Here is a 25940-nt window from a genome sequence, read left to right on the forward strand (position 1 = left end):
GTATAATGAACTGAAAATTGTACCCAAAAGCTAGGCTGCGTCGCAAATGGCACCCTATTCCCTATATATTGCACTACTTTTGAACAGGGCCTATATAGGTATTAGGTAATGTAGGGTGCAATTTAGAAAACAACCTGGCATTCCGAGACACTGAGGGGAGGATTTGATAAGACATTACCAGCTTTGTTTTAGACAAGTGCTTAGAAAAGCATATGGCATCCATCTCTTGGAAACAAAAAACCCTGGGAAAATGTTTAGTCAGACAATGCAGACATACCAAGCATTCAACAAACAAGTACCGTTTTTCATGAGCTGAAATAAAAGATCACAGAAATGTTCAATATTCACAAAAAGCTTTTTTCTCTCAAATCTTGTGCACAAATGTGTTTACATCCCTGTAAACGTGTAACCACGTCAGCCCAGGACCTCCATATCTGCTTCTTCACCTGCAGGATTGTCTGAGGAGGGGGAGAGGAGAGCTGAGGAGTATTTCTGTCTGTAATAAAACCCTTTTGAGGGGATAAGCTAATTTTGATTGTCTGGAACTTGGCTCTCCAGTGGGTGGACCTGGCTTCTAAGTGGCTGCTCCCCTGCCCAGTCATGTGAAATCCATAGACTAGGGCCTGATGAATTCATCTCAAATGACTGATTTCCTTCAATGAACTGTAACTCAGTAAAATCTTTGACATTGTTGCATGTTCTGTTTATATTTTGGTTCTTTGGATTTATCTAGAATTTCATCAGTCCAGAATTGTTTTTATTTTTACACGACACACCCTGAAAAGTTTCAACAGGCACATGCTTTGTAATAACAATTACACGTAAGTAGGCACATTTTTGGACATAATGGAATAATGAACAAATAAATCAACAAAATCAACAACGATCACCTTTGTTCTCGACTCCTCTGCTGTTAAAACAAAGCACTGTTCCATCTCTGGCTTCATAATGAGGAGGAGTGTTCCAGTGTCTCTGCTGCCCCACAGTCCCACTGATTAGCTTTGATTTGTTGTCATAGGGATGATGTAAGGCTGCTGTATCTCATGCAAACTTAATGTGCAGATTTGTTTTCATTACAGGTATTATAGGTATAAATGCCACAGCTGTCAGGATAGCCATGCAGCTGCATCATTACTGCCTAAAGTGTTGCGGCTCAGCGCGGTGACCCCAATTTCACAAAGCACACACAGCGGTACACAGCACGTCAGTTGTCCCAGTTAGTCTCCGACTGGCTTGAAAATGATAACAGGTTGCCATTTCAATCAGCGACTTTGCCATTTCACTTCTGGTGGGTCACACTGTCGGCCATTTCTTATCAGTCTAGTGTTATTTTTAATGGGAAGTGTTAAACTGGTTAAATTACAACTTCAGGGTTACAGTATATGGAGCCTATCTACGAGTGCGGCTCTTCTATGCCAAAACTGAGGTGTGTGTCCCGGTGTCTTCGGTGTGTGTCAGTGTGTCGCTAAAGTGCCTGAGCCATCATTCCATGCCCAGAGGCCTGCCCACGGCCGAGCTTCCACAAACCTACAGAGACATGGAGACAGGAGAGCACGGAGATGCCTTCTTTATAGGATCCTAATAAGAGCTAGGAGCTGTGGAGGTGACTGGTGAGTGGACCTGTCACCTCAGAGCCCGTGCGTGTGCCAAATGGCTCCCTATTCCCTATAGTGCACTACTTTTGGCCAGAGCTAGTACAGTACACTAGTGTACTATATAGGCAATAGGGTGCCATTTGGGACGCATTCCCCTTGTTGTGCCAGCTCTGTGATGACTAAACTGCACAGCCTCAGGTAAAAGAGCCTGGCAGCATTAACACAGTCAAGGCAGGTTCTGCCTGAGAGCACCGCTAGCTAGCTCCCAGCTTTCTCTCTTTCTCTCTCCCTCTCTCGCTAACTAGCTCCCAGCTTTCTCTCTTTCTCTCTCCTACCCCCCCCCCCTCTCTCGCTCCATACTCGGTGAGTAGCACAGCCTACATGTTTGTTTGACATGCTTCTTACTGAATGATCCTTCGTAAGGCGCCACAACCATGATTTATGTCAATTTTCGTAAGGGGCACAGGTCATTCCTCCCTCCTCCCAGGAGCAGGGGTCATCTAATTAAAGCTCCTGTCACATCAAAAGAGACGCATTAAGAGACGCATTAACCATATCTACATGTACATACTACCTCAATCAGCCTAACTAACCAGTATCTGTATGTAGCCTCGCTACTTTTATAGCGAGGCTATTGTTGTTTTTATTTCTTTACTTACCTATTGTTCACCTAATACATTTTTTTTGCACTATTGGTTAGAGCCTGTAAGTAAGCATTTCACTGTAAGGTCTACACCTGTTGTATTCGGCGCACGTGACAAATAAACTTTGATTTGATTAATATGTCCTTTAGTATAGCTTGGATATAGACTGGCTAGAAGGACACTCCCGTCAGTGTCAAAGGTTAGTCTATATTCTACAAACTGGCCTGTTTTACAGGTAGCATGTTTATCTCCCCTCCCCCTGGATGGACGGCCCCACCATCAACAACACATTAGCGATCACACAGATAATAGCCAATGTCACACTGTAGGCAATTAAGCCCAGATAAGACTTCAGAGGCTATCAAATTTGCAATTGCTGTGAATGCTTGGGTGTGGAGATAGCTAGGACATCACAGCCAATGAAAAGGGACCGGTAGGTAGTACACCAGAGTTTACAGGAAGGATGGACCATTTGCGAGATCTGCCTGGAGATAAAAATGCTCTGCCCAAAGACTCCCCAGACAGACAGTGTGTAATGATGATTTACATTGACTGTCGTCTGGTCCAGACCCCAGCTCCAGCACAATCACAGGTTGCATCCTAAATAGCAGCCTATTCCCTTATAGTGCAATACTTTTGACCAGAGCCCAGTACACTTTATAGGGAATAGAGTTTGCTTTGGGACTCAACCACAGACAGGACAAAGGTAGTGATTGCTCCTCAGAGGCAGGTGGATCTTTAGAGCTTTTAGAGGAGCCACTGATGGAGCGGCCTGTCACGGTCCGGTAATAAAGGGCTCCCTGATGGATGCAGCATCGCCCCGGCCCAAACCCTCCATTTGGTCTGATTGCTGCTGAGTCTGGTTCTGTTGTGGGAGCCCGCCAGGGCCCGTATTCACTATGCATCTCAGAGTAGGAGTGCTGATCTAGGATACATTTTTTTCTTTTAAATCATAATAAATAAGAAGGCGGACCTAATCCTAGGATCAGTCCTGTGTGGCTCAGTTGGTAGAGCATGGTGCACACAACACCAAGGATTATGGGTTCGATTCACCGCTGGGGCCACCAGTGGGGAATATGCCATTTAGCAGACACACAAAAGTGTCTGCTAAATGGCATATATTATATACACTGAGTGTATAAAACATTAACAACACCTTCCTAAAATTGAGTTGGTGGACCATTCTTGATACACAAACTGATGAGAGTGAAAAACCAAACAGTGTTGCAGTTCTGTGAAACAAACTGGTGTGCCTGGCACCTACTACCATTCCCCGTTCAAAGGCTTTGAAATATTTTGTCTTTCCCATTCACCTTCTGAATGGCACACATACACAATCCATGTCTCAATTGTCTCAAGGCTTAAAAATCCTTCCACTAAGGGATCATAGCTTTCACCTGGATTCACCTGGTCAGTCTATGTCATGGAAAAAGCAGGTGTTCCTAATGTGTTGTACACTCAGCGTATGTTACTTTGAGACACTTTGAATACGGTCCCTGGTCAGGTCTGGGAGGGCTACCTGGAAACAGTGGTGCAGTAAGTGACAGTAACTGGTAAAGAATGCGGTGTCGTAAACAGTGGCGTTGATCTGACGCCGACATGCTTTGTACTGCCATTTATACTGAGAACATGGTGGGGTTTGCAGTAGCACCAGCTGCATGCATTTACTCACACCGAGCATGCGGCTGGTGTTACATTTCACTCCGATTTGAGTCGTTAGATCATTTGTGTCCTTTAATAATATGTGTTTATTGTATTCCAATTAGGTTTCACCAGTTAGTTTTCAACTCTGAAATCAACGTCACTCTTTATCAGGGCCTAACATTAACACCTGTCAAATGCGGGTAGATTTAGGCATTGGCGGGCATTGAATACAAATAGTCAAGTATGATCACATTTGTTGAAAAATAAATTCTGCAGTAGCTGTTTTTCAAAGAATTTCCACCGTTTTGTTTCATAGCTGGTGAATGAATCGCGGAAAGTCAAAGAACTACAAATCCTATGTAGCCTATTCCACCTCGCGCTGCTATGCTGCGGGCTGTGTTAAGTGAAAGATTCATTTTTAGAAGCTCCGCGCACAGGCATAAAAGTTGGTCTTATTTACTTGAAACTAATGTCTACTAAAGTGAGATTTTGTCCTTGTTTCTTGGCTATTTACATTGTTTTGTTCACAAACAAGGTTGTTTTTCTACGTTTGAGTTACAACTGCTAGGGAAGAGAAAACGCTTCTACTAATCAGACTCAATCTCACCGGCACAAACATGACCTGAGTCTCGCTACCACGGTAACCTCCCGCCCTTAAAGGGGCAGGTAAACACTTTTGTCTCATCTGTGATATTTTAAAAAGACTCAGGTCACAAAAATACTCAGGTCGTTGGTGTAATTTTAGCGGCAAATGTTTTTATTTTGCCTGGTAAAAAATCTGGGTGGCTGGTGAACCAAAAGGTTAATATTATGCCTTGCTCTTATCTATTCCTAACTGCAATCAGCTTGAAAATCAGTTTTTTTCCCTGGATCAAAATGGGGCTTAGGTGGTGGGTGTGGTGGGTGATTGGCAATGGGCGTAACCAATGGGCCTAGCCAATTGTGCGGTATCCGACCTGCACATTTTAGAGGCCCACCTGTTGTTTAAAAATCATTTCCTGCAATTCTACACATTTTGCCATGTGGCGGAGACAACTTTTTATATATATATATGTTTTACTGTTTAGACATAGGCAGAAAAACACACTCAATACTTTTCTATGCAGAAAAAAACCCATTAAAATCACAGTATATAAACATTCCAGCTGTTGAAATGGGGGGAATGATATCAATGTCAATGCAGTGGCTTATAGACAGCAGTATTAATAGGAAAACAAAGTCAGTGATTCACAGGCCCATTATTTATAACAGAACATTGTGCACTGAATTAAATGTTTAACGTAGGCTGCTGGGGCATTGAAAGGGCACCTGTTAACAGCCTGTGCAGACATTGCAGATGTAACAGATGTCTCCTGGCTGGCTAGTGCTCTGTATCTGTCTTGCTGGTACTGCTGTACACTGAACAGAACAGAGCTACATTACAGTATAGTATGAACCAGCAACCAGTCATATGGGGTCCTGGTCAAAAGTAGTGCACTATATAGGGAATAAGGTGCCATTTGGGAAATATCCTTACACTTACATCTCTCCTTGCCTGGCAGAAACATGACCAAAGTGTAGTCTAGCCTACTAAAGGGGTGTGGGGATGGTGTGTAAAAGACATCACACCGCTTGCTTAGCGAGTACCACTTTCTCCCGATTCGGCACATCCTCTGCCTTGCTAGCACACGTGATCACCCTCCTGAAGCTTCGTACCAGTCAGCGCCATGAGAAAAGCTAGCAATTCAGACACTTCAGGCTGAGGAGTAAGTTTCACACATCCCCATGTGCAACAGGTGCACTCCTTAGTATGCAAATATATTTGCAGACTTTGGAGAAGAGAGAAGTCAGCCAAGCAGTGTTTGTGTGAAAGGAGTGAAATTAAAATGAAGTGAAATGAGTTATAGTGCAAAAGAGGGGAGAGGGGGTGGAGTGGAGGAGGAGAAAGGAGAGGGAGCGTTGGTGGAGGGGTCTCCTTGGTTAATAATGAGTAATGAGATATTCCATAATTTTTATCCTTCCCTCCCCCTCTCTTGACTCTGCCTCGTTCCATTTCACCACATGTATTGCTCAACTAGGTTGGAACCACAAAACCAAAGGCATCATTCCAGGATTAGAACATCCTCCCTCTCCAATATGCTGTAGAATTTCTGCCCACAGTATGATGGTAATACAACCTTTGCAAGGGAATTAGAGAAGTAAGCATGTTCACGGTAGCAGAGTGGTTTCTGCAGGGGGTCACAAGTTGCCTCTGGTTTTGAGTTTAGCGTTAAATCAAAGCATAGACTGCGTCCATTACCAGATTTCATATGAATGAAATGGTTAGATTGTTCTTGCTTCCGATGCCACCACAGTAGTAAATAATGTTGTGTGTGCCTTTGTGTGTTCGTTCATGTATGGTGGCATTAGTTTTGACTTCATTACGTCTTGGCAGTATATTATGTGGCTGGACGGGTTTGTATTTAATCAGAGGGACTGCCAGCATTATTAATAACTGGAAGAGAGAGGGGGGGGAGGAGAGGTGCTGACAGAATGCAGGGTAATAACTTACTGTAGTCCAGGCCTTACACTACCTTTAGGGGGGATAGCCCCCCGTATGTGGAGCCATATTCCTCTGGCTCCTCATGTACATGCTGAGGTAATGTACATACAGAATACCAGCAGCATCCCCCAGTTGAGGAAGAAGGGCCCTATATAATCTGCGTTTTGGAGAACGCAGACAGATTCACGTAATCTAGACATTAAAACAGAATTCAGAATTATTGAAACAATTAGTTGGAAATCAACTTAATGTATTGAACTCATTAGAAAAGGCATAGATTTGCTCAAGTTAATCATAAGACATGAACAAAATGCATCAGTGATTTGTATTTTCCTGCAGCAGCACAGGAATGCCCATCTGTTTGTGTCTGTGTGTTATCAAGGCACAAGGTGAGACCCAAATGCAGACACAGGAGGCAGATGGTTGGAGTCTTACAATGATTAATAATCCAAAGGGTAGTAGCCCAGGTTCTAATCATGATGGCCATCTCTCTTCAGTAACTAGCGTATTACTGTAACCCAACAAGATATCACGTTACTATTTATACGCACGTTACTATAATCCAAAGAGACTGCAAAAAGCAGGAGAATGGGAAAAACCACTGGATGACTTGGAAACATACAAGACGAACTGGCACAGAGAGACAGGAAACACAGGGATAAATACACTGGGGAAAATAAGCGACAGGTGAAACAGATCAGGGTGGGTGGTGTGTGTGTGTGTGTGTGTGTGTGTGTGTGTGTGTGTGTGTGTGTGTGTGTGTGTGTGTGTGTGTGTGTGTGTGTGTGTGTGTGTGTGTGTGTGTGTGTGTGTGTGTGTGTGTGTGTGTGTGTGTGTGTGTGTGTGTGTGTGTGTGTGTGCGCGTATGTCTACACTACCGGTCAAAAGTTTTAGAACACCTACTCATTCAAGGGTTTTTCTTTATTTTTACATTTTGTTATACATTGTAGAAAAATAACACACATGGAATCATGTAGTAACCAAAAAAGTGTTAAACAAATCCAAATATATTTTATATTTGAGATTCTTCAAATAGCCACCCTTTGCCTTGATGACAACTTTGCACACTCTTGGCATTCTTGGTACTGTTCCTAGGCCATCATTGAAATAAGAATTTGTTCTAAACTGACTTGCCTAGTTAAATAAAGGTCAAATACATTTTTTTTTATCTCAACCAGCTTCACCTGGAATGCTTTTCCAACAGTCTTGAAGAAGTTCCCACATATGCTGAGCACTTGTTGGCTGCATTTCCTTCACTCTGCGGTCCGTCTCATCCCAAACCATCTCAATTTCGCTGAGGTCGGGTGCTTGTGGAGGCCAGGTCATCTAATGCAGCACTCCATCATGCTCGTTCTTGGTAAAATAGCCCTTACACAGCCTGGATGTGTGTTGGGCCATTGTGCTGTTGAAAAACAAATGATAGCTCCATTAAGCCCAAACCAGATGGGATGGCGTATCGCTGTAGAATGCTGTGGTAGCCATGCTGGTTAAGTGTCCCTTGAATTCTAAATAAACCACTTACAGTGTCAACAGCAAAGCACACCCACACCATAACACCTCCTCCATGCTCTACGGTGGGAAATACACATGCGGAGATCATCCGTTCACTCACACCGCGTCTCACAAAGACGCGTCTCACAAAAATTGCGAAATGTAGAACATAGTAACATTAAAGAAAAATCCTTGAACGACTAGGTGTTCTAAAACTTTTGGCCGGTAGTGTATGTGTAGCTGTTAGCGATGAAACATCCTCTATTAAATGTTAACTGCACAGTAGCATATGCCTACCTGGCAGAATGATATCTTGATTATTTGCATCATTCCAGTAGCCATTTGTTTAGCAAACTCTGCAATCACATGAGCCCTACAGAAACATCGCTAACCAAACAACAGTCTCTTGCTGGTGCGCACTTGAATTAACCTCTCTGGGATATGTTGGACGGTAGCGTCCCACCTGGCTAACATCCAGTGAAAATGCAGAGCGCCAAATTCAAATAAATTACTATAAAATTCAACTTTGATGAAATCACACATTCAATATACCAAATTAAAGCTACACTTGTTGTGAATCCAGCCAATGTGTCAGATTTCAAAAAGGCTTTTTGGCGAAAGCAAACAATGCTATTATCTGAGGATAGCACCCCAGTAAACAAAGAGAGAAAAGCGTATTTCAACCCTGCAGGCGTGACACAAAACGCAGAAATAAAAATATAATTCATGCCTTACCTTTGACGAGCTTCTTCTGTTGGCACTCCAATATGTCCCATAAACATCACAAATGGTCCTTTTGTTTGATTAATTCCGTCGAATAATATCCAAAATGTCCATTTATTTGGCGCGTTTGATCCAGAAAAACACTGGTTCCAACTTCCGCAACGTGACTACAAAATATCTCAAAAATTACCTGTAAGCATTGTCCAAACATTTCAAACTACTTTTGTATTACAACTTTTAGTATTTTTTTACGTAAATAATCGATAAAATTGAAGACGGGATAAACAACGTTCAATACAGGATGATAACAAAGTGTAGCGAGCATTTCTGGTCACGCGCCTCTATCTAACAGTACACTTCAAGTTACCCTCGTTCTGGATGGCCGTACTTCTTCATTACACAAAGGAAAAACCTCAACCAATTTCTAAAGACTGTTGACATCCAGTGGAAGAGATGGGAACTGCAAGCCCCTGCCTTAGAATTCTAGATTCCCAGTGAAAACCCATTGAAAAGAGAGTGACCTAAAAATAAAAATCCTAGATGGTTTGTCCTCGGGGTTTCTGAATAAGCTCTGTTATACTCACAGACATCATTCAAACCGTTTTAGAAACTTCAGAGTGCTTTCTATCCAAATATACTAATAATATGCATATCCTGGCTCCTGAGCCAGAGTAGCAGGCCGTTTACTTTGGACACGCTTTTCATCCGGATGTGAAAATACTGCCCCTATCCCAAAGAAGTTAAAGGGTAACTACACCCAAAAATCTAAATTTCTTCGATTTTTCCCAGACCTCAAAAGTGGTCTCCTGATGTGGTTTAAGCATTGTTGTCAACTTAGAAAGCATTGTTTCTCTATTACAAAAGTGTGATTTTGAGAGCAAAAATATGAAAAACTTAAACCTGGAAAAACAAAATGGAGAAAATGTAATTTGGGGTTAAACTAAACGGAATGAGGCAAAGCATGTAACAGATTTTATAGATCCCTAAGGATGTATAGGTTTGCAGTGAGCTTGTAAGTCGGTGCTTTGTTAGCTCATGCTTTATTGATAATGAAAAGCAATATGTGCATTCTTTGAAACATCATTAATGCACACAGTAGGCTACAGGTGTAGAGTTGTAATTTGATCAATCAGCACAGCATGAAATGCAAACATTTAGTATATTCAACATTTATAAACACTTATACATTTAGTATTTTCTGCTTAAAAATGTCAGACGTGATTTCCCCTAAAAATTGAAAATGTATCAACCCCTACAAAAATGTCCATTAATTATAATCCACACAATAACTCACATTTCCTGTTGCTGCAGGATTATTTTCCTGCTGTGAGAAACTGGTCAAATTAAGATCCAATATCTGTATATATAAGAGGATTTAGCACAGTAGCATCCAAAGCTTGTCAATATGAAATTTGGCCCCAGAAATATAAAATGTTATCCACCCAACACAAGCAGTAGCGAGGGACTGAGACAACAACCGAAGTTAGAAGCGGAATCCTTTTTGTATTCGGTTCTTCATTGATATTCGGAGGCTATGTGAGTGAGGGCTGTAAACAATGAGCAGCAGCACTGAGCAGAATGGCACCCTGGACGTGTTGCAGAGAGACAGGCACAGTCACAGCATTCCTAATGAGGCAGGCTGAACCTGCGTAGCCTGCGGAGTACCGCCTCTGTACTGCACTGAGCTGTACTCTGCTGTGCTGCACGCTGGCTGTATCCACCTCTGTGTCAGTGTGTGTGCCTCTCTGCCTGCCTGCGCAACCCCAGCAGCTGTGTGTGTGTGTGTCTGTGGGTGTGCGTGCAGCAGGGGCTCAGCCGGTCACTGGCCCTGGGTTGGCCTGCATGGGAATATTAACATGATTTATTTCTCATCTCTCACACAGCAGAGCTGCAAGCTGAGAAAGAGACAAACTCCTCCTCCTCCCCTGCCACTCAGGAGCTGATGACAAGGCTGGGCTTCTTACTGGGAGAAGGGATCCCAGGCACGGCTCGCATACCTATGGAAGACAAGAATGAAAAAAAGGTATTTCATTTCCCCGGCAGCTGCTGCAGCGGCCGCACAACACCAGAGATAGAGAGATAGAAGGAGGGAGGGGAGGGGAGAGTGTGTGAAAAGAAGGGAAAGAAGAAAGGATGCTTATTTTGGTGCAGTTTGTCTTTGCCCTGGTTCTTTGGACTTGGATTAAAGTCTCACTACTACCACGGGAATGATTCTAATTGCAGCAGATAAGGGTAACTCTAACCTCAACATGTTCTCAGATGTGTTTTGTGTGTGCACAAAGGGAATGTTTAGTTAAGTAATCTACTGTTGTGTGTTGGTGTATGAGCCTGAGGTATCCAGTGTGATGGTCTTAGGGTAACTTGAGTAGCTCTTGCAGGGGCACTTGAGTATGTAATACGAGTGTACGTGCTTACGTCCAGAAATAGAGTTATGTCAAGTCTTCGGCTCAGTTTGTTTTGCTCTGCTAATTAGTCCGGGGCTCAGCGTAAGAACAGAGCACTCCTTTGATTTCCCTCTACACGCATCACGCTTCTTTGGCACATTTTGGGCCCGAATCAGTCATTTAAGCCACTTTAAGCTTATATTCCATGAATCATCTTCATTCATCGAGATGCCAAGGTGAGAAACCCAAGAAATCAGGGCAACAATGAGTTTGGGCTGTTTTTTTGTTCAGCAGCAGCCTTGAAGGATGTTCTTCTCTGTGCTTCAGAGAGAAACACCTGGAGGCATTGATCGTCTGTTAGTTATTCGTTGGTGTATGAGGGAATAGTTACTTCTACACAGCTGTTTTACTATCGGAGTTTAAACGCGTCGTCTGTTTATTCTGCCCTAGAGTAAATGCCATTAAACTATTATGTCATCAGCCTGGTATGTTGTCTGGTGTAAGTTGCTTTAGCCTTTTCTCCACATTACATGGGCTGTAATCATTAGGCAACAAACGGAAGAAAACAGACTGAAACAGGGAGGAAAACCCAGACTTGTCCAAGAAGAAACGCTCATTTTTGTTTTCCCGTTGCAAGTTTTTTTCTTTTGTGTGCCCTTATCAATATGGCCATGACCCGAATTTAGCTGGCGTTGTTCTCCAGAGTGCTAAGTTGTGATGTAGATGGGAAACGATGAGGAAGAGTTAGCCATTTGGTGAGGAACTGTTTGCAGGCTGCGGGGCTTCATCCCAAATGGCACCCTATTCCCTATATAGTTCACTACTTTTGACCAGGGCCCATAGCCCAAAGTTAGTGCAGTGAAAAGGGAATAAGTTGCCATTTGGGACGCAACCCGGGGATCTCGCCAGGGAGGAGGCATGTAGCACACCGCTTGGCGCTAACGCTAACTCCAGCCATCAAGCCCCCATCCCGACTTATATACATACTGGATGGAGGAGAGGGAGGCAGGCAGCTGAGAGGACAATATAGGGGACAAACCTAGAGTTTGAAGTTATGTCATTAGCACTTGAGTACCAGGAAGAGCATGGTGATCAATCATGGGCTGAGCTCTTCTGGTTTTAGTCTCATTGTATGGCCCATATTGCAAGTTGTCATTCAGTTGTTCAAGTCTTGTCTGAAAGACCTTTTAGATCATAATGAATCAGATTAGTTTGGACAGGAGGGACCTGATCCTTGATCAGCCCTCCTACTCTCCTACTCTGGGATACGTTCAGGTCTCGCTTTGGACTTGATTTTACTGTTTTGAAAGCCTCACTTTGTTTACCGAGCGAGCTCATGCCTTCAGCTTGTGTGTCATGCTCACATGTGAACTGCTTATATTTGTCCAGGAATTTGTATTGCTTGCACATGATTCGGGTTATTTGCTTTGGTTAAAAAAAGCTAATTGACTTGGATCATATGTTCCGGTCTGCTCCCATATAAGGAGAAAAGCTCTTTATTCCCATGTGAAAAATATGAACGTTTTTATTGTTAAACTTTGTAGCTATGAAATTCCATTCATACTGTTTGCTGTAGTGTTATTTACTTTGCTCAACCCTCCTCTCTCTGCTCTCTCTCTTCTTCTCTTATCATGTTTTACTATATGATGATGATGATAATGATGATGACAACAACGAATTCATAGACCTATGTGTTTTTATTAACAATGTATTTCAGGAATACACTGAGTATACCATACATTAGGAACACCAATATGATATTGAGTTGCCCCCCCCTTAATTTAGTCGGGGCATGGACTCTACAAGGTGTCGAAAGCGTTCCATAGGGATGCTGGCCCTTATTGACTCCAATGTTTCCCACAGTTGTGTGAAGTTAGCTGGATATCCTTTGGGTGGTGGACCATTCTTGATTCACACGGGAAACTGTTGAGCGTAAAAAGCCCAGCAGCGTTGCAGAACTAGACAACAACCGGTGTGCCTGGCACCTACTACCATACCCCATTCAAAGGCACTTAAATATTTTGTCTTGCCCGTTCACCCTCAGAATGGCACACATACACAATCCATGTCTCAGTTGTCTCAAGACTTAAAAATCCTTCTTTAACCTGTCTCCTCCCCTTCATCTACACTGAATGAAGTGCATTTAACAAGTGACATCAATAAGGGATCATAGCTTTCACCTGGATTCACCTGGTCAGTCTATGTCATGGAAAGAGACATGTTCTGTACACTCAGTGTATATTTGACTGCCATGTGGGATCAGTGAAGCCAAATAAAATATGTTTCTCCTCCTCCTCCTCCTGTAGTGCTCAGTGACTGGTCAGGGTATCAGTCCCTGCTCCAGTCTGACCAGTAGCACGACGTCCCCCAGCACAGAGAGCCCGTGCTCCACCCTGAACAGCAACGCCAGCCACAGCCTCAGACACAGCAGCAGTGGTCACGGCAGACCTCCCCTGAGTCACTCCAGCCCCTGTGGGACCATCACCAGCCCCAGCTCCACGCTCGAGAGCAAGGACAGCGGGATCATAGGTGAGAGACACTCGGACTGCTTGTCAGTATCTCAGCCCCACCCTCTATGTAGTGCGCTACTTTTCACCAAGGCCTCTCTGGTCAAAAGTAGTACACTATAGGGAATATGGTGCCATTTGGGACAGAATTTGACTGACTCAGTCGTTTAGGCCCCAGCATGCAGCCTTTCCTCAGTACTATTCACATTATGCACAATTCCCATAGGAGTGGACCTAGAATGTCCCATGACACTAGCATCATCAACAGGATAACTCTGCATTACCCTGACCACTCCAATCTAGCATTAATAACACATATATACTTATCACCGTCATTTAATCCAACATATTTGTTTTACCCTTTTATGGATGCTCTGAATGAAGTGTACGTGTCATTGTTGTTCCTCTACTTTGTCAGTGTCTGTTTTATCAGTTCTGTATTGAGCTGTTAGTGGTGTGTTAGAGAGTAGTGGTTGTGACAGTTTCAACAGCATGGTGACTTCTCTGTTTATCTGGCAGCACTGGCTTTAGGAGATTTGGGGATTTACACAGGCTGACAGGAAGATGAGTTATCACTGTATTCATTTCCTCTGGGGTTTCTGCTTAAAGGTCTCAGGGACAGTGAAACCTACTAGAAATCCATTCGGAAATCTTGAACCTGGGCCTACAGAGCCGTTTGTCACAAAATTATTTTTTTCTCTGGTTGGTGACGTTCATTTCTCAAGGCTCCAGTTGATTTGGACCAAACTAGGAGAAAAGCAGTTAACCTTCTCTTTCTTTCCGAGGCGTCTAACTAGGACATTGAGATTCTATCCCCTATTGTACGGTCACCCAGGTAGACAGATTAGGCCTATATGAAGATAAAATGAAGATAAAAGACAGCCTGTTACAATAGCCTCTGCTGATCTAAATGACAAATGGTAAGCTGTTGTCGAGGTCGTGGCCCTTTATGTGGCCAAGCCAGACTTGGTTTGTTGGCAGTGATACATCTCCCGAATGCAAATCCTGTGCTGCTGTTGACATAATTGATTACAGTGACTTATTTTCCCCCTAGCCCCCAGTGCAATATCATAGCTGCTAAATAATTCATGCTGGCTGTGATATTGTATCTGCCATAGTGAAGCAGCGTGTATAGCGCGTTGCCGTGCCTAGCTACTGCCTACCTGACTACCATACCATCCAGGTTGAGACAGAGAGCTGCATCAAGCGTCTCAGAGCAGGAGTGCTGCATGAATTAGCAGCTGTGATATTTCACTGGGGGCTAGGGGGAAAATGGTCTAGGATCAGCTCCTCTCTGTCCATGTCATTTTATTCATTGTGATCGAAAAGGCAAAACTGATCCTAAATCAGCCCTCCTAGTCTGAGACGCTTGACACATAGGTCTGTGGCCCAGCCTACTTAAGATCACTGGGACCTACTTCTTCTTCGGTGGAATGAATACTGTAGAACTCTATGCCTCTAGCTGAGTCAAGCAGCCTAAAGGTTTCTTCTTCAAACACATAGAATTCTGTTTGGGAGCGAAGGACAAGCTATAACATTGGTCCGGAACATTGCCTCCAGTGAGTAGGGCTTCTGGATTATTTAAAAGACAGAGAGAGAAGCCAAGTAGGCTGCGTTCCATATGGCACAATATTCTATAGGGCTCTGGTCAAAAGTAGTGCACTATGCCGGGAATAGGGTGCCATTTGGGACACGGTGTCCGTGAGACTGATTCCCAGCTCTGATGACTACTATTCGGGGCCTTTGAAGTGGTTGAAACGGACTGTGGAAGAAGCAGGATAAGATAAGTCAGGGAATCAATTACTTCAAAAGCCCATATTCATTTGGGTGATTTTTTAAACATCACGTTGGGTGGGAGGGTGTGGAGCACTGATGCAGAGTGACATATGAAAACCCTCAGCTGCTGTTGTGGTGTGGGATCCAGGGAAGGGAGGGCATCCGAAAGAGGAGGCTTAAGAGTATCATAGGAATGGTTATAATCAGTTATTCATGTAGTAAATAATGGTCATAATCAGTTATTCATGTTGTAAATAATGGTCATAAGCAGTTATTCAAGTTGTAAATAATGGTCATAAGCAGTTATTCATGTTGTAAATAATGATCATAAGCAGTTATTCAAGTTGTAAATGATGGTCATAAGCAGTTATTCATGTTGTAAATAAAGGTGCTACGCATATTATGTTAATTTGTATGATTTTTAATTGTAATTTCAGAAAATGTCCATAATATTTCTGCCGCTAATAGTGGAATAATTGTGTTTCACAGTATTACTTACTCAGCAGTGTTGTGATTGGCTGTGATATTTGCCTTTTGATTTCTCCCGGTGGGCTGGCTTCTGTTGTCAAAATGGGAAAACTGTTTTGACTTTGTGGCTGTGTTATCTAGTGGAAACCAGGGTAAGTGGCCAATACAGAAATCGCTCAGTCATTTCCTGGTTGCAAAAATTCTACACTGTTTGCTCAATTTCAGTTTATGTGAGAAAACAAGCACTGGATAGTGTAGGGAATCATTGTACCATCTAAATCGCTGTGAAATATAATTTCAATAACATAAAATATAATTTTTACAGCTGTTTGAAGCTGGTCGACCAAAACCGAAAGTAAAAGGCTCAAACGTGATGCTGTAAATCATGGTCATAACCATCTACTCATGTTATAAAGCAGAGGAGCCAAGGAGACAATAAAGCACCTAGTGTAAGATATTTTACCTGTTCATTCACACCACTTTGTTCCATCTTTGTGATTCATTAAGCGAGTATCAAATGTTACAAAATTGGGTGATTTCTGAATCTCTGAATATTTGCACAAGCAAGCATCAGGTTAGTTATCCCAGATGTATTTGTTATGTATGCAACACACAGCGCCGTTCAAAAATCCAGATTAGCTGTGTTGTACAGTAGGTCTACTCTAATGCTCCCGAAAACAGACGCGGGCCCATTTCTCTGACTGTACCCAATTTTGCATCCCAAATGACACCCTATATCCCTTTATAGGGGATACAGTGCCATTTGGGATGCATCCCACTGTTTGGGAGCCCAGCTGCCAGTCGGTGGCTTTTGCTTTTCCCCTCAGCTTTTAGTGATTGTATTTAGCATGACCAGCCAGGCCTGAGGAGAGGATTAAAGGGGATTTGCTTTCATGTAAGCAAACACCTGTCTTAACTCTAAAATAGAAGTTGGCTTTTCTCCACACCAGCCCCCCCTTTTTCTCCCTCCTAAATCTTGTGTTCTCGTGGTCTCTTCATATAAGAGGACCTGACCTGTACATGTAGGGCTCATCCCAAACGGCACCCTACTCCCTACATAGTGCACTACCTACAGTATGGGCCTTGGTCAAAAGTAATCAACCACAGCTTGACCATGTTATGTTGGACGGATGATACTATTTGGAGGCAAACATACTTTATGTACACTATTATTAAAGCAGCTTTCGAGGAATACTCCATTCAGCAGACCTTTGATAAGGAGGGAAATAATGGTGGTTAAAACCAGGCTGAAAAAAAAACTTCCTAGGGAGAGGCTGGATTGAGGAAATTAATGCAATAAATCTACCCACCATTGATTGCTGGATAGCTCTCATTAGTGGGAGCTAAATGTAGCAGTGAATATCAGATCAGGTGGAGGGTGTTGATAAAGGTCAATGAAAAAGATATTGAGCGCTAAAGACTCATAACCTCTCCCTCTCTCCCTCAGCCACCATCACCAGCTCCTCAGAGAATGATGACCGCAGCGGCTCCAGCCTGGAATGGAGTAAAGATGGCAGCCTGAGGAGCAGCGCGCACCATGGCCTGGCTCCCAGCGTGCGTGTCGATACGTGCTCGCCCGTGGCCGAGGAAGACCCCAGCGGGCCCACAGAGACCCCTGCCCTGGCCAGGACAGAGTACCCAGCAGGGGCCGCAGGAGGAGCAGCAGCAGCAGGACCAAGCCACCCACCGGAGGGCCCCGATCCATACCCCACAGCACACACCTCCTCGTCCCTCATGATGCCGCGGCCCAACTCTGTCGCAGGTAAGAACACTTTGCTCCGGGTGCTTCATGATGTGAAGAAGGGTTAGTTATCTGGACCTGTACACTGGTTGGAGTTATCTGGACTTGTACAGATTGGTTGGTTGGAGTTTGGTTGGAGTTTGGTATCGGGTCATCAGAGGAAGGGCTCCTAGATCCTTGCTCAGAGAATCCTCCTTCAAATGTGACTCTGAGTTTAATTGCAGATTGTTTCATCTTGACTTTGTTTCTGCATTATATTCTTAGTAAGATATCTTGACCTGGAAAGGAGGGTGTTAGTCTGAGACCCTTTAGGACACAACAGTTTTGGTACTTCACAGAACATCCTGACCCAGGTCCCCCAAAAGGCCAGCTTAGTCACAGTGCCCTGTGACTGTGGAGCTGATTGACACACAACTGTGTCCTCTCATTTCCCAGCTGAACAAGTTTGAGAGTGAGATGGAGAAGAGAAAGCGGGGGGGAGACAACGACAAGCCTTTGACGCGTCTATTCAGCAGAGCTAGAGGAGTCTTGTTATTGGGAGGTACGGTTCTTAGTGCCGTTTCTTCAGGAGGAAGGGAAGTGGATACCGGGGGCAGCTGTTTAGTGTTGTGACTTGGGTGCACCATGTTGGAGCAAAGAGCAGAGTACAGAGGGGTGTCTGGCTGATCCGTTCTGCATTCCTCACGAAACAGGCTGTTATGGCTCTGCTCTCCATGTCCACACAGCTGTCACACACCCTTCTCCTCCTCTCTCTCTCTCCTCTGCCTCTCTCTCATTTCTTCTATCTATCTCTCTCCCTCTTTCTCCCCTCCCCCATGCTCTCTCTCACTCCCTTCCCCTCCCCCACTCTCTCTTCCTCCTACCATCTCTCTCCCTCCGTCTCCCCCTCTCTCTGCTCTTGACCTTGGCCCTGTTTCCTCAAGTCCCCACGCACCATCCTTCTTTAAAATGCAACCCCCTGGATATGTGCTTTTAGCAGGGAGCTGCTGTGCTCCACTTATATGCCATGGTGCTGGGAGATTGAAAGCCTGGCAGGATGCATTGTGTTAGCATGTAGGGAGTGTTTCCTGAGCTTCCGTCCCAAATGGCACCCTATTTCCTATGTAGTGTGCTACTTTTGACCAGAGCCCTATGGGTGGCTTTGGTAAAAAGTTGTGCACTACATAGGGAATAGGGTGCCATTTGGGATGCAACGGATTGTTTCTACATGAGTGTTTCTTGCTGTTGCCAAGCTGCAGAAGGGCTTTGGTTCAGCCAACAAAAGTCCTTTGGCTTTGATCTGGGTTTGGTGAGATGAGATCCTACTCTACATGGGGACCCAGAGAGCACTCCTCCTCCAATATTGCTGCTGGCCTTATCGATTTATAGATGTCTTACTGTCAGACGAAATGCTTTCCCCAAAGCTCCTGAGCCCCGTCTGTTCTGTCAGGAGAGCTCCTCTCATAACTAGAAACTCATTCCATTAGTTATCAAAAGCAATGGAATCATCTTCAATCCATTTGCTTTTGATCAGTCGAGTGTGTGGGCAGGGGGGTGGGTGTGTGTATACATGATAGAGGGAGGGAGAGAGAGGGAGAGTGAGAGAGAAAGAGGGAGAAATGGAGAGAGAGAGAGAAATGGAGAGAGAGAGAGAGAGAGAGAGAGAGGGAGGGAGAGAGAGAGAGTTTGAGTGTGTGTCCTACAGCTAGCTGCATACATAGTGGATTTCACACGCTGTTTGCTCTAAGTGACCATTAGTCTTTACTGCGTGCTGACAAATCTATAACCTTACCATATAAAGAAGTGCATACACGGCATTGTGTAGAAAATTCACACCTCTCTCAGTTACCCACCTAATTATTCCAATAACCCATAACCTGTTTTACATCTCCTGTTGTTTTGGTCCGACGTAGCTCCAACAGCATGGATGGACACACTCCTAAACACCCAGACTCACGGACACCGACTACCTCGTAAAGCTAACAGCCCAGGACCCAACGGCCCCTTCTTTGCTCTAGTTTGTAGGATGATGTCACTGTTATGCAGTATTGCCCCCGAGGATTGAGCTGGATTCACGCCTCTGATTTTATGGTTGGTTACAATGCCCTGGGAGCTGACAGCAAGGACATGGAAAGACAAGCTCATTTATGGTCCAAATGAACCTACTCTGTCACCAGGGGCCAGGGACACAGACTTTAACATCCTTATTCATCAGAGTGGGGCTTGGGTTGCGTCCCAAACGTACACGCTCAGGTCACAATCTTGTTTTATACTAACAGTCCCAAAAACGAGGTATTGGAATTCCCTCCAAGCCAACCTACAACCTCAGGACCTGTTGTCCCTGGAGGAGTTGAAAGGACAAATAGATGAACAGGTTATTGAGACATGCAGCTGTTTGTAGTTGTCACCCAATGTCACTAGTTTGCGTTAGCTTATGAAAGGAAGCATGCGGTTTTACTTCACACACACACACCCCCTGTTTGTTTGCTGTTGTATTTGTGTTGTTGCTTAGTGTCTCTTCTCTGTGTTATGCGTTTTGTCCTACATTGTTTCGTTTTTTTATTCCAGGCCTGGCCGTCATTGTAAATAAGAATTTGTTCTTAATTGACTTTCCCGGTTAAATAAATATGGTGCGCTACATAGGGAATAGGGTGCCATTTGGGACTCAGTTGATGTTTTTCTCCTGACTCTTTTATGAGAGGGCTAGGGATCTGTTATGCGTGGCTGGCTCCGTGGGATATATGGAATGTCTTAATTGGGTTGATAGATGGTGTGTACACTTGCGGGACTGTATGCGTGTGATAGAGAGAGACGGAAGGGGTGAAAAGAAAAATCACGTCATGAGGAAGTTGGATGAAGCCATTATAATTGATTGCTTACCCAAATGACACCCTGTTTACTATATATTTCACTGCTTTTGACCAGGGCTCATAGGGCTCCGGTCAAAAGTTGTGCACTACGTAGGGAATCGGGTAGCCTTATCTATAGCTTTATACCACCCAGTCCCTATGGAGAGCATGACAACAGCCCCCAGTCATCCAGCGGTAGCCAACCAGTCAGAGCCTACAGGACTGATGATCCTCTGTAGGATACACTGAGAGTGAGTGATGGGGGAAGTGATGGAGGGGGAGAGTGATAGAGAGAGAGGAGTGGTGAGCAGAATGATAGAGAGCGAGCGAGAGGGACAGCGGTGGAAATCCAGGCCGGTGGCAGAGAGGAGAGGAGTCGTAATGAAATTGATGCCAGAGTGCTGAAAGTCACGCTGTCATTGATTGGAGCGCCTTAACACGCTCTGAGGCAGAGTTCCTGCCAGAACTTCAGGAGTTAGGCTAGTGCTGTCTCTCTGCTGCTCTGCTGGCTCATCGTTGAACCGTTAAGGACTAGACACACATAGAGAATGTCAGCCGCGGACAGTAGTTGCTAGGTGTCTACGAATGGTGGCGATTCAATATGTTCGGAAATGAAAAGAAAGTCACATTGATGTTATGTGGTCAGAGGGGATAGGACCAATGCTTTTAACCGTCCGTCGCCATGGCCTGTTTTGTCCTTTAGACTTCTCTCCTTCTGAACTTTTGTCCCCTTCTCAGGTTGTTGGAGGTTATTTCGCCCGGGAACAAAGGGTATTTTTCTCTGGGGGTGAATTAGTGGGATTGGTGCATCTGTCCAATGCCAATCAACCAGTGTCCCACAGCGCTGTTAAAATGTGAGATATGCACAGGTAATGTATCTGTGTTGCTCAGAAGTGTCATTTGCACTGTGTGTGTGATTACAGCGGACACCGTGACTGGCCTGCTGCCATAGAGCTGCTGCTGTGGGAAATCCAGGCAGCACTGATTGCTCATTAAGCTGTGGCTAACTGGCTAGGTCTAGGTCCATACCAATACACCACCTGTCTGAGTGAGAATACGTAAACCAAAATCTTACTCATTTCACCAAACCACCAAATGTATTTGCTCAGAGAATCAATGGCCATTTTGCAGTTTTCCCAGGGCAGAGCAGGACACAGTAGACCCACCTCGAACGCACAAATATACTTTGTCCAAAACACAAACAAACTAAGAACTACAATGTGAGAGTAGTTTTAACACTGTCCTCCTCTGCAGATTGTTTCGTCTGACCCTGCTGGAAGACTGGACTTTTGACATGGGGATATCAGGCTATTTCTGCACATTTTTGATTGACCCTCGTGGCTTGTAAGCCATGGAATAAATCCTTAATTGTATTATCTCCCAGCAGGACATGTCAGTAAAGCTGCTTTCTCCTCCATTCATTCTGCATAGCAAAACAATTGCATATATACACTGAGTGTACAAAACATTAAGGGAGTTGCACCCCCTTTTGCCCTCGGAACAGCCTCAATTAGTCGGGCATGGACTCTACAAGGTGTCAAAAGCGTTCCACATGGATGCTGGCCCATGTTGACTCCAGTGCTTCCCAAAGCCGTGTCAAGTTGGCTGGTAGTGGATCTCTACTCTGAATAGCTCGTTCCATCTCATCCCACAGATGTTCAATTTGATTGAGATCTGGTGACTGGGCAGGCCACTGCAGTTAGCTGAATTCACTGTCATGTTTGTGGAACTATTCCTGGACAATTCTAGTCTTGTGGCATGGGGCATTATCCTGCAAAAAAGATCAATTTGCAGATAGATACACTGCTGCCGTAAAGGGATGCATCTGATTGGCAAAGATGTTCAGATAACCTGTGGCATTCAACTTTTATCAAGGGGCCTAATGTGTGCAATGAAAACACAGCCCACAACATCACACCACCACAGCCAGCCGGCAATGTTGACACACGGCATGATGGATGCATGTACTCATGTGGTTTTCTCCATACCATAGTCCTCCAATCAGTGTGAAACAGCAGGAACCAGGATTCATCAGACCAGGCAATGTTTTTCCATTTCTCCAGTGTTTTCGTTCCTTAGCCCACTGCAACTGCGGTTTCTTCTTTTTTTGTCTGTCAGTTTACGCTAAAGATAGCTGGGGGTTTTTATGCATTGGATGCGTCTCAATCCACCGCATCCCCCGATGAGCACTTCCGCATCCGTGGTGAAAGGTGACAGAGCTAGAGTGGTGTTGGTCACACCATGAGACATCCCGAAATCGGTCTTCTCACAAAATCATCTGTAGCGTCCAAACGGTTTGGGCTACACACTAATATGGAAAGGTGTGACTCACGAACCAGTACACAGTGAAGAAACTTTGAGATGATGGTCACATTAGTCATTCCACCCAGACAGACAAACAGTGGTTCCTAGAGGAGCTTCCTCAGAGATGGCTCTCTCCTAGTACAACCCACACCCCGTCACAGGTACCACCGGCTTCAAACAGGATTGGCTGTGACACAGGCTCTGTAACGGAAAACGAAATATGTAAATGTTATTACTGCATGTAAAGTGATGGCTGTGGAGAGTAGAATTCTAAATGAGAACGGAGAGTGTGAGGAATGAAAGGAATGGAGGGAGGGAGGACGGTAGGGTCTCTGTGAAGCTGTAAGAGATCTTCTACCCTCCGATACCCCTCTCTGATGTGTGGGGATTAGTGATGTGGGGGGGAAAAAAATCTATTTTAGACAAAATTATATATGGCTAGGTAGCGTTAGCTAGCGCTAGTCGGCTGTATCTTTGCCAAAACTCCGGTATTTTTCACCCAATAGTTTGTTCTCCATCTTCTTTTTAAATATGTTTTCAGTACATTTATTTCCATGACTGATCAAAACAGGTTTTTGTTATGGCTCTCTTGTCTCTCTGCAGCAGACATACTGTACAGTGAGCAGTATGTTTGGAACATCAAAATAATTGCAATATACAGTGGGGCAAAAAAGTATTTAGTCAGCCACCAATTGTGCAAGTTCTCCCACATAAAAAGATAAGAGAGGCCTGTAATTTTCATCATAGGTACACTTCAACTATGACAGACTAAATGAAAAAAAAATCCAGAAAATCACGTTGTAGGATTTTTAATGAATTTATTTGCAAATGATGGTGGAAAATAAGTATTTGGTCAATAACAAAAGTTTATCTCAATACTTTGTTATATACCCTTTGTTGGCAATGACAGAGGTCAAACGTTTTCTGTAAGTCTTCACAAGGTTTTCACACACTGTTGCTGGTATTTTGGCCTATTCCTCCATGAAGATTTCCTCTAGAGCAGTGATGTTTTGGGGATGTTGCTGGGCAACACGGACTTTCAACTCCCTCCAAAGATTTTCTACGGTTTGAGATCTGGAGACTAGCTAGGCCACTCCAGGACCTTGAAATGCTTCTTACGAAGCCACTCCTTCGTTGCTCGGGCGGTGTGTTTGGGATCATTGTCATGCTGAAAGACCCAGCCACGTTTCATCTTCAATGCCCTTGCTGATGGAAGGAGGTTTTCACTCAAAATCTCACGATACATGGCCCCATTCATTCTTTCCTTTACACGGATCAGTCGTCCCGGTCCCTTTGCAGAAAAACAGCCCCAAAGCATGATGTTTCCACCCCCATGCTTCACAGTAGGTATGGTGTTCTTTGAATGCAACTCAGCATTCTTTATCCTCCCAACACGACGAGTTGAGTTTTTACCAAAAAATTATATTTTGGTTTCATCTGACCATATGACATTCTCCCAATCTTCTTCTGGATCATCCAAAAGCTCTCTAGCAAACTTCAGACGGGCCTGGACATGTACTGGCTTAAGCAGGTTATGAGTCCCTGGCGGCGTAATGTGTTACTGATGGTAGGCTTTGTTACTTTGGTCCCAGGTCTCTGCAGGTCATTCACTAGGTCCCCCCATGTGGTTCTGGGATTTTTGCTCACCGTCCTTGTGATCATTTTGACCCCACGGGGTGAGATCTTGCGTGGAGCCCCATATCGAGGGAGATTATCAGTGGTTTTGTATGTCTTCCATTTCCTAATAATTGCTCCCACAGTTGATTTCTTCAAACCAAGTTGCTTACCTATTGCAGATTCAGTCTTCCCAGCCTGGTGCAGGTCTACAATTTTGTTTCTGGTGTCCTTTGACAGCTCTTTGGTCTTGGCCATAGTGGAGTTTGGAGTGTGACTGTTTGAGGTTGTGGACAAGTTCAAACAGGTGCCATTAATACAGGTAACGAGTGGAGGACAGAGGAGCCTCTTAAAGAAGAAGTTACAGGTCTGTGAGAGCCAAAAATCTTGCTTGTTTGTAGGTGACCAAATAGTTATTTTCCACCATAATTTGCAAATAAATTCATTAAAAATCCTACAATGTGATTTTCTGGATTTTTTTCTCTCATTTTGTCTGTCATAGTTGAAGTGTACCTTTGATGAAAATTATAGGCCTCACTCATCTTTTTAAGTGGGAGAACTTGCACAATTAGTGGCTGACTAAATACTTTTTTGCCCCACTGAAATCGCAGTATCAAATCGCAATACATATAGAATCATGAGAATCACAATACATATGGAATCCGCACCTAAGTATCGTGACACTGTCGTATCCAGCAATACCCAGCCCTAGTGAGTATACAGAGTAGAAGTCTTGGCTCTATATGGTCAACTCCTAAGATTTGGCTGAAGTCCAATTTCACAAAGCCATGGTATGTTAAGGCAGATGTCTCATTCATCCAGTGCAGATTCGGGGCATTTCGGGACAAAAATTCCACTCAAAGCCTTCTACATTCTTTGTTACTCTCAAATATTAAAGAATGCTATTTCCAGTCATCAGTTAATAAGACATTCAGTGTGGCTTAGGGAGTCAAAGGCTATATTAAGACTGGCCACAGGAAATCCATGGTCCCGAGACCTCCTGATGAACCGCTGTTGGAGATTTCTCCAGACAATGAAATGGCATTAAGGTGGATGGCTGTGGAATGTATCGGCCATAGCGTATACCCAGGAGGCACTCCACTCCACCTTGGCACAGGTTGAGTGGTGTATTGCTTTGGCATTGCCCAGGCAGGCATTTGTACCATTGTGGTTCACAGTCGTGTGCCAGGTGCCAGTCTGCTGCCCTACTCGGGATTCCTTTGTGTTAGGGTGTCTTGCTGAGTCTAGGTGATTGGTCCATTGTGCCTGGCAGATGTCCGCTGCCTAGCTGCCCTGCCCCCCTGAGCAGAAGTGGGCATCATTGACGGCCATTGTTCCAGCATCTTGTTACCATGGATCCTTATGCATTGGAGAATATCTTAAAGGAACATTCCAAAATGCATCATACCGGCTGTATTTCTGTATTTTGAAAGTTATGTATCTTGAAAACTTGATTGCTGACATGCAAAACATTTTGGAACTATGTCAACAAGGGACTAATGAAACAAACACCAAAAGATACTGTAGATTTTGGGTGGAGTTTTCCTTGAAGGTTCCTGGGGCCCACAGAACTGATGACTAGAGGTCACACAGCTGTGTCCCATCTCTTCGACTGATGTCATCTCTGTGGTCCCCAGATGTTCCGCAGGATTGCTTATGTTATAGAGTCATTACATCAAATCATAAAGTTTTGTGTTTTA

General features: G+C 44.1%; 1 protein-coding gene across 5 annotated transcripts in view; it reads left to right on the forward strand.

Moving 5' to 3' along the window:
- Positions 1-25940, forward strand: part of LOC112225182 (protein TANC1) — a 183587-nt gene that overhangs the window by 104775 nt on the left and 52872 nt on the right. For 4 of the 5 annotated variants that reach the window (XM_024388878.2, XM_024388877.2, XM_024388874.2 and 1 more), the window contains 3 exons: positions 10502-10641; positions 13309-13531; positions 17201-17515. In XM_024388878.2, coding sequence (XP_024244646.1) covers positions 10502-10641; positions 13309-13531; positions 17201-17515 — 678 coding nt within the window. The remainder of the gene's footprint in view (positions 1-10501; positions 10642-13308; positions 13532-17200; positions 17516-25940) is intronic. The other variant, XM_024388875.2, reaches the window with a different exon arrangement.

This window comes from Oncorhynchus tshawytscha, linkage group LG26 (genome assembly GCF_018296145.1).
Source record: "Oncorhynchus tshawytscha isolate Ot180627B linkage group LG26, Otsh_v2.0, whole genome shotgun sequence".
Classification (NCBI taxonomy): domain Eukaryota; kingdom Metazoa; phylum Chordata; class Actinopteri; order Salmoniformes; family Salmonidae; genus Oncorhynchus; species Oncorhynchus tshawytscha.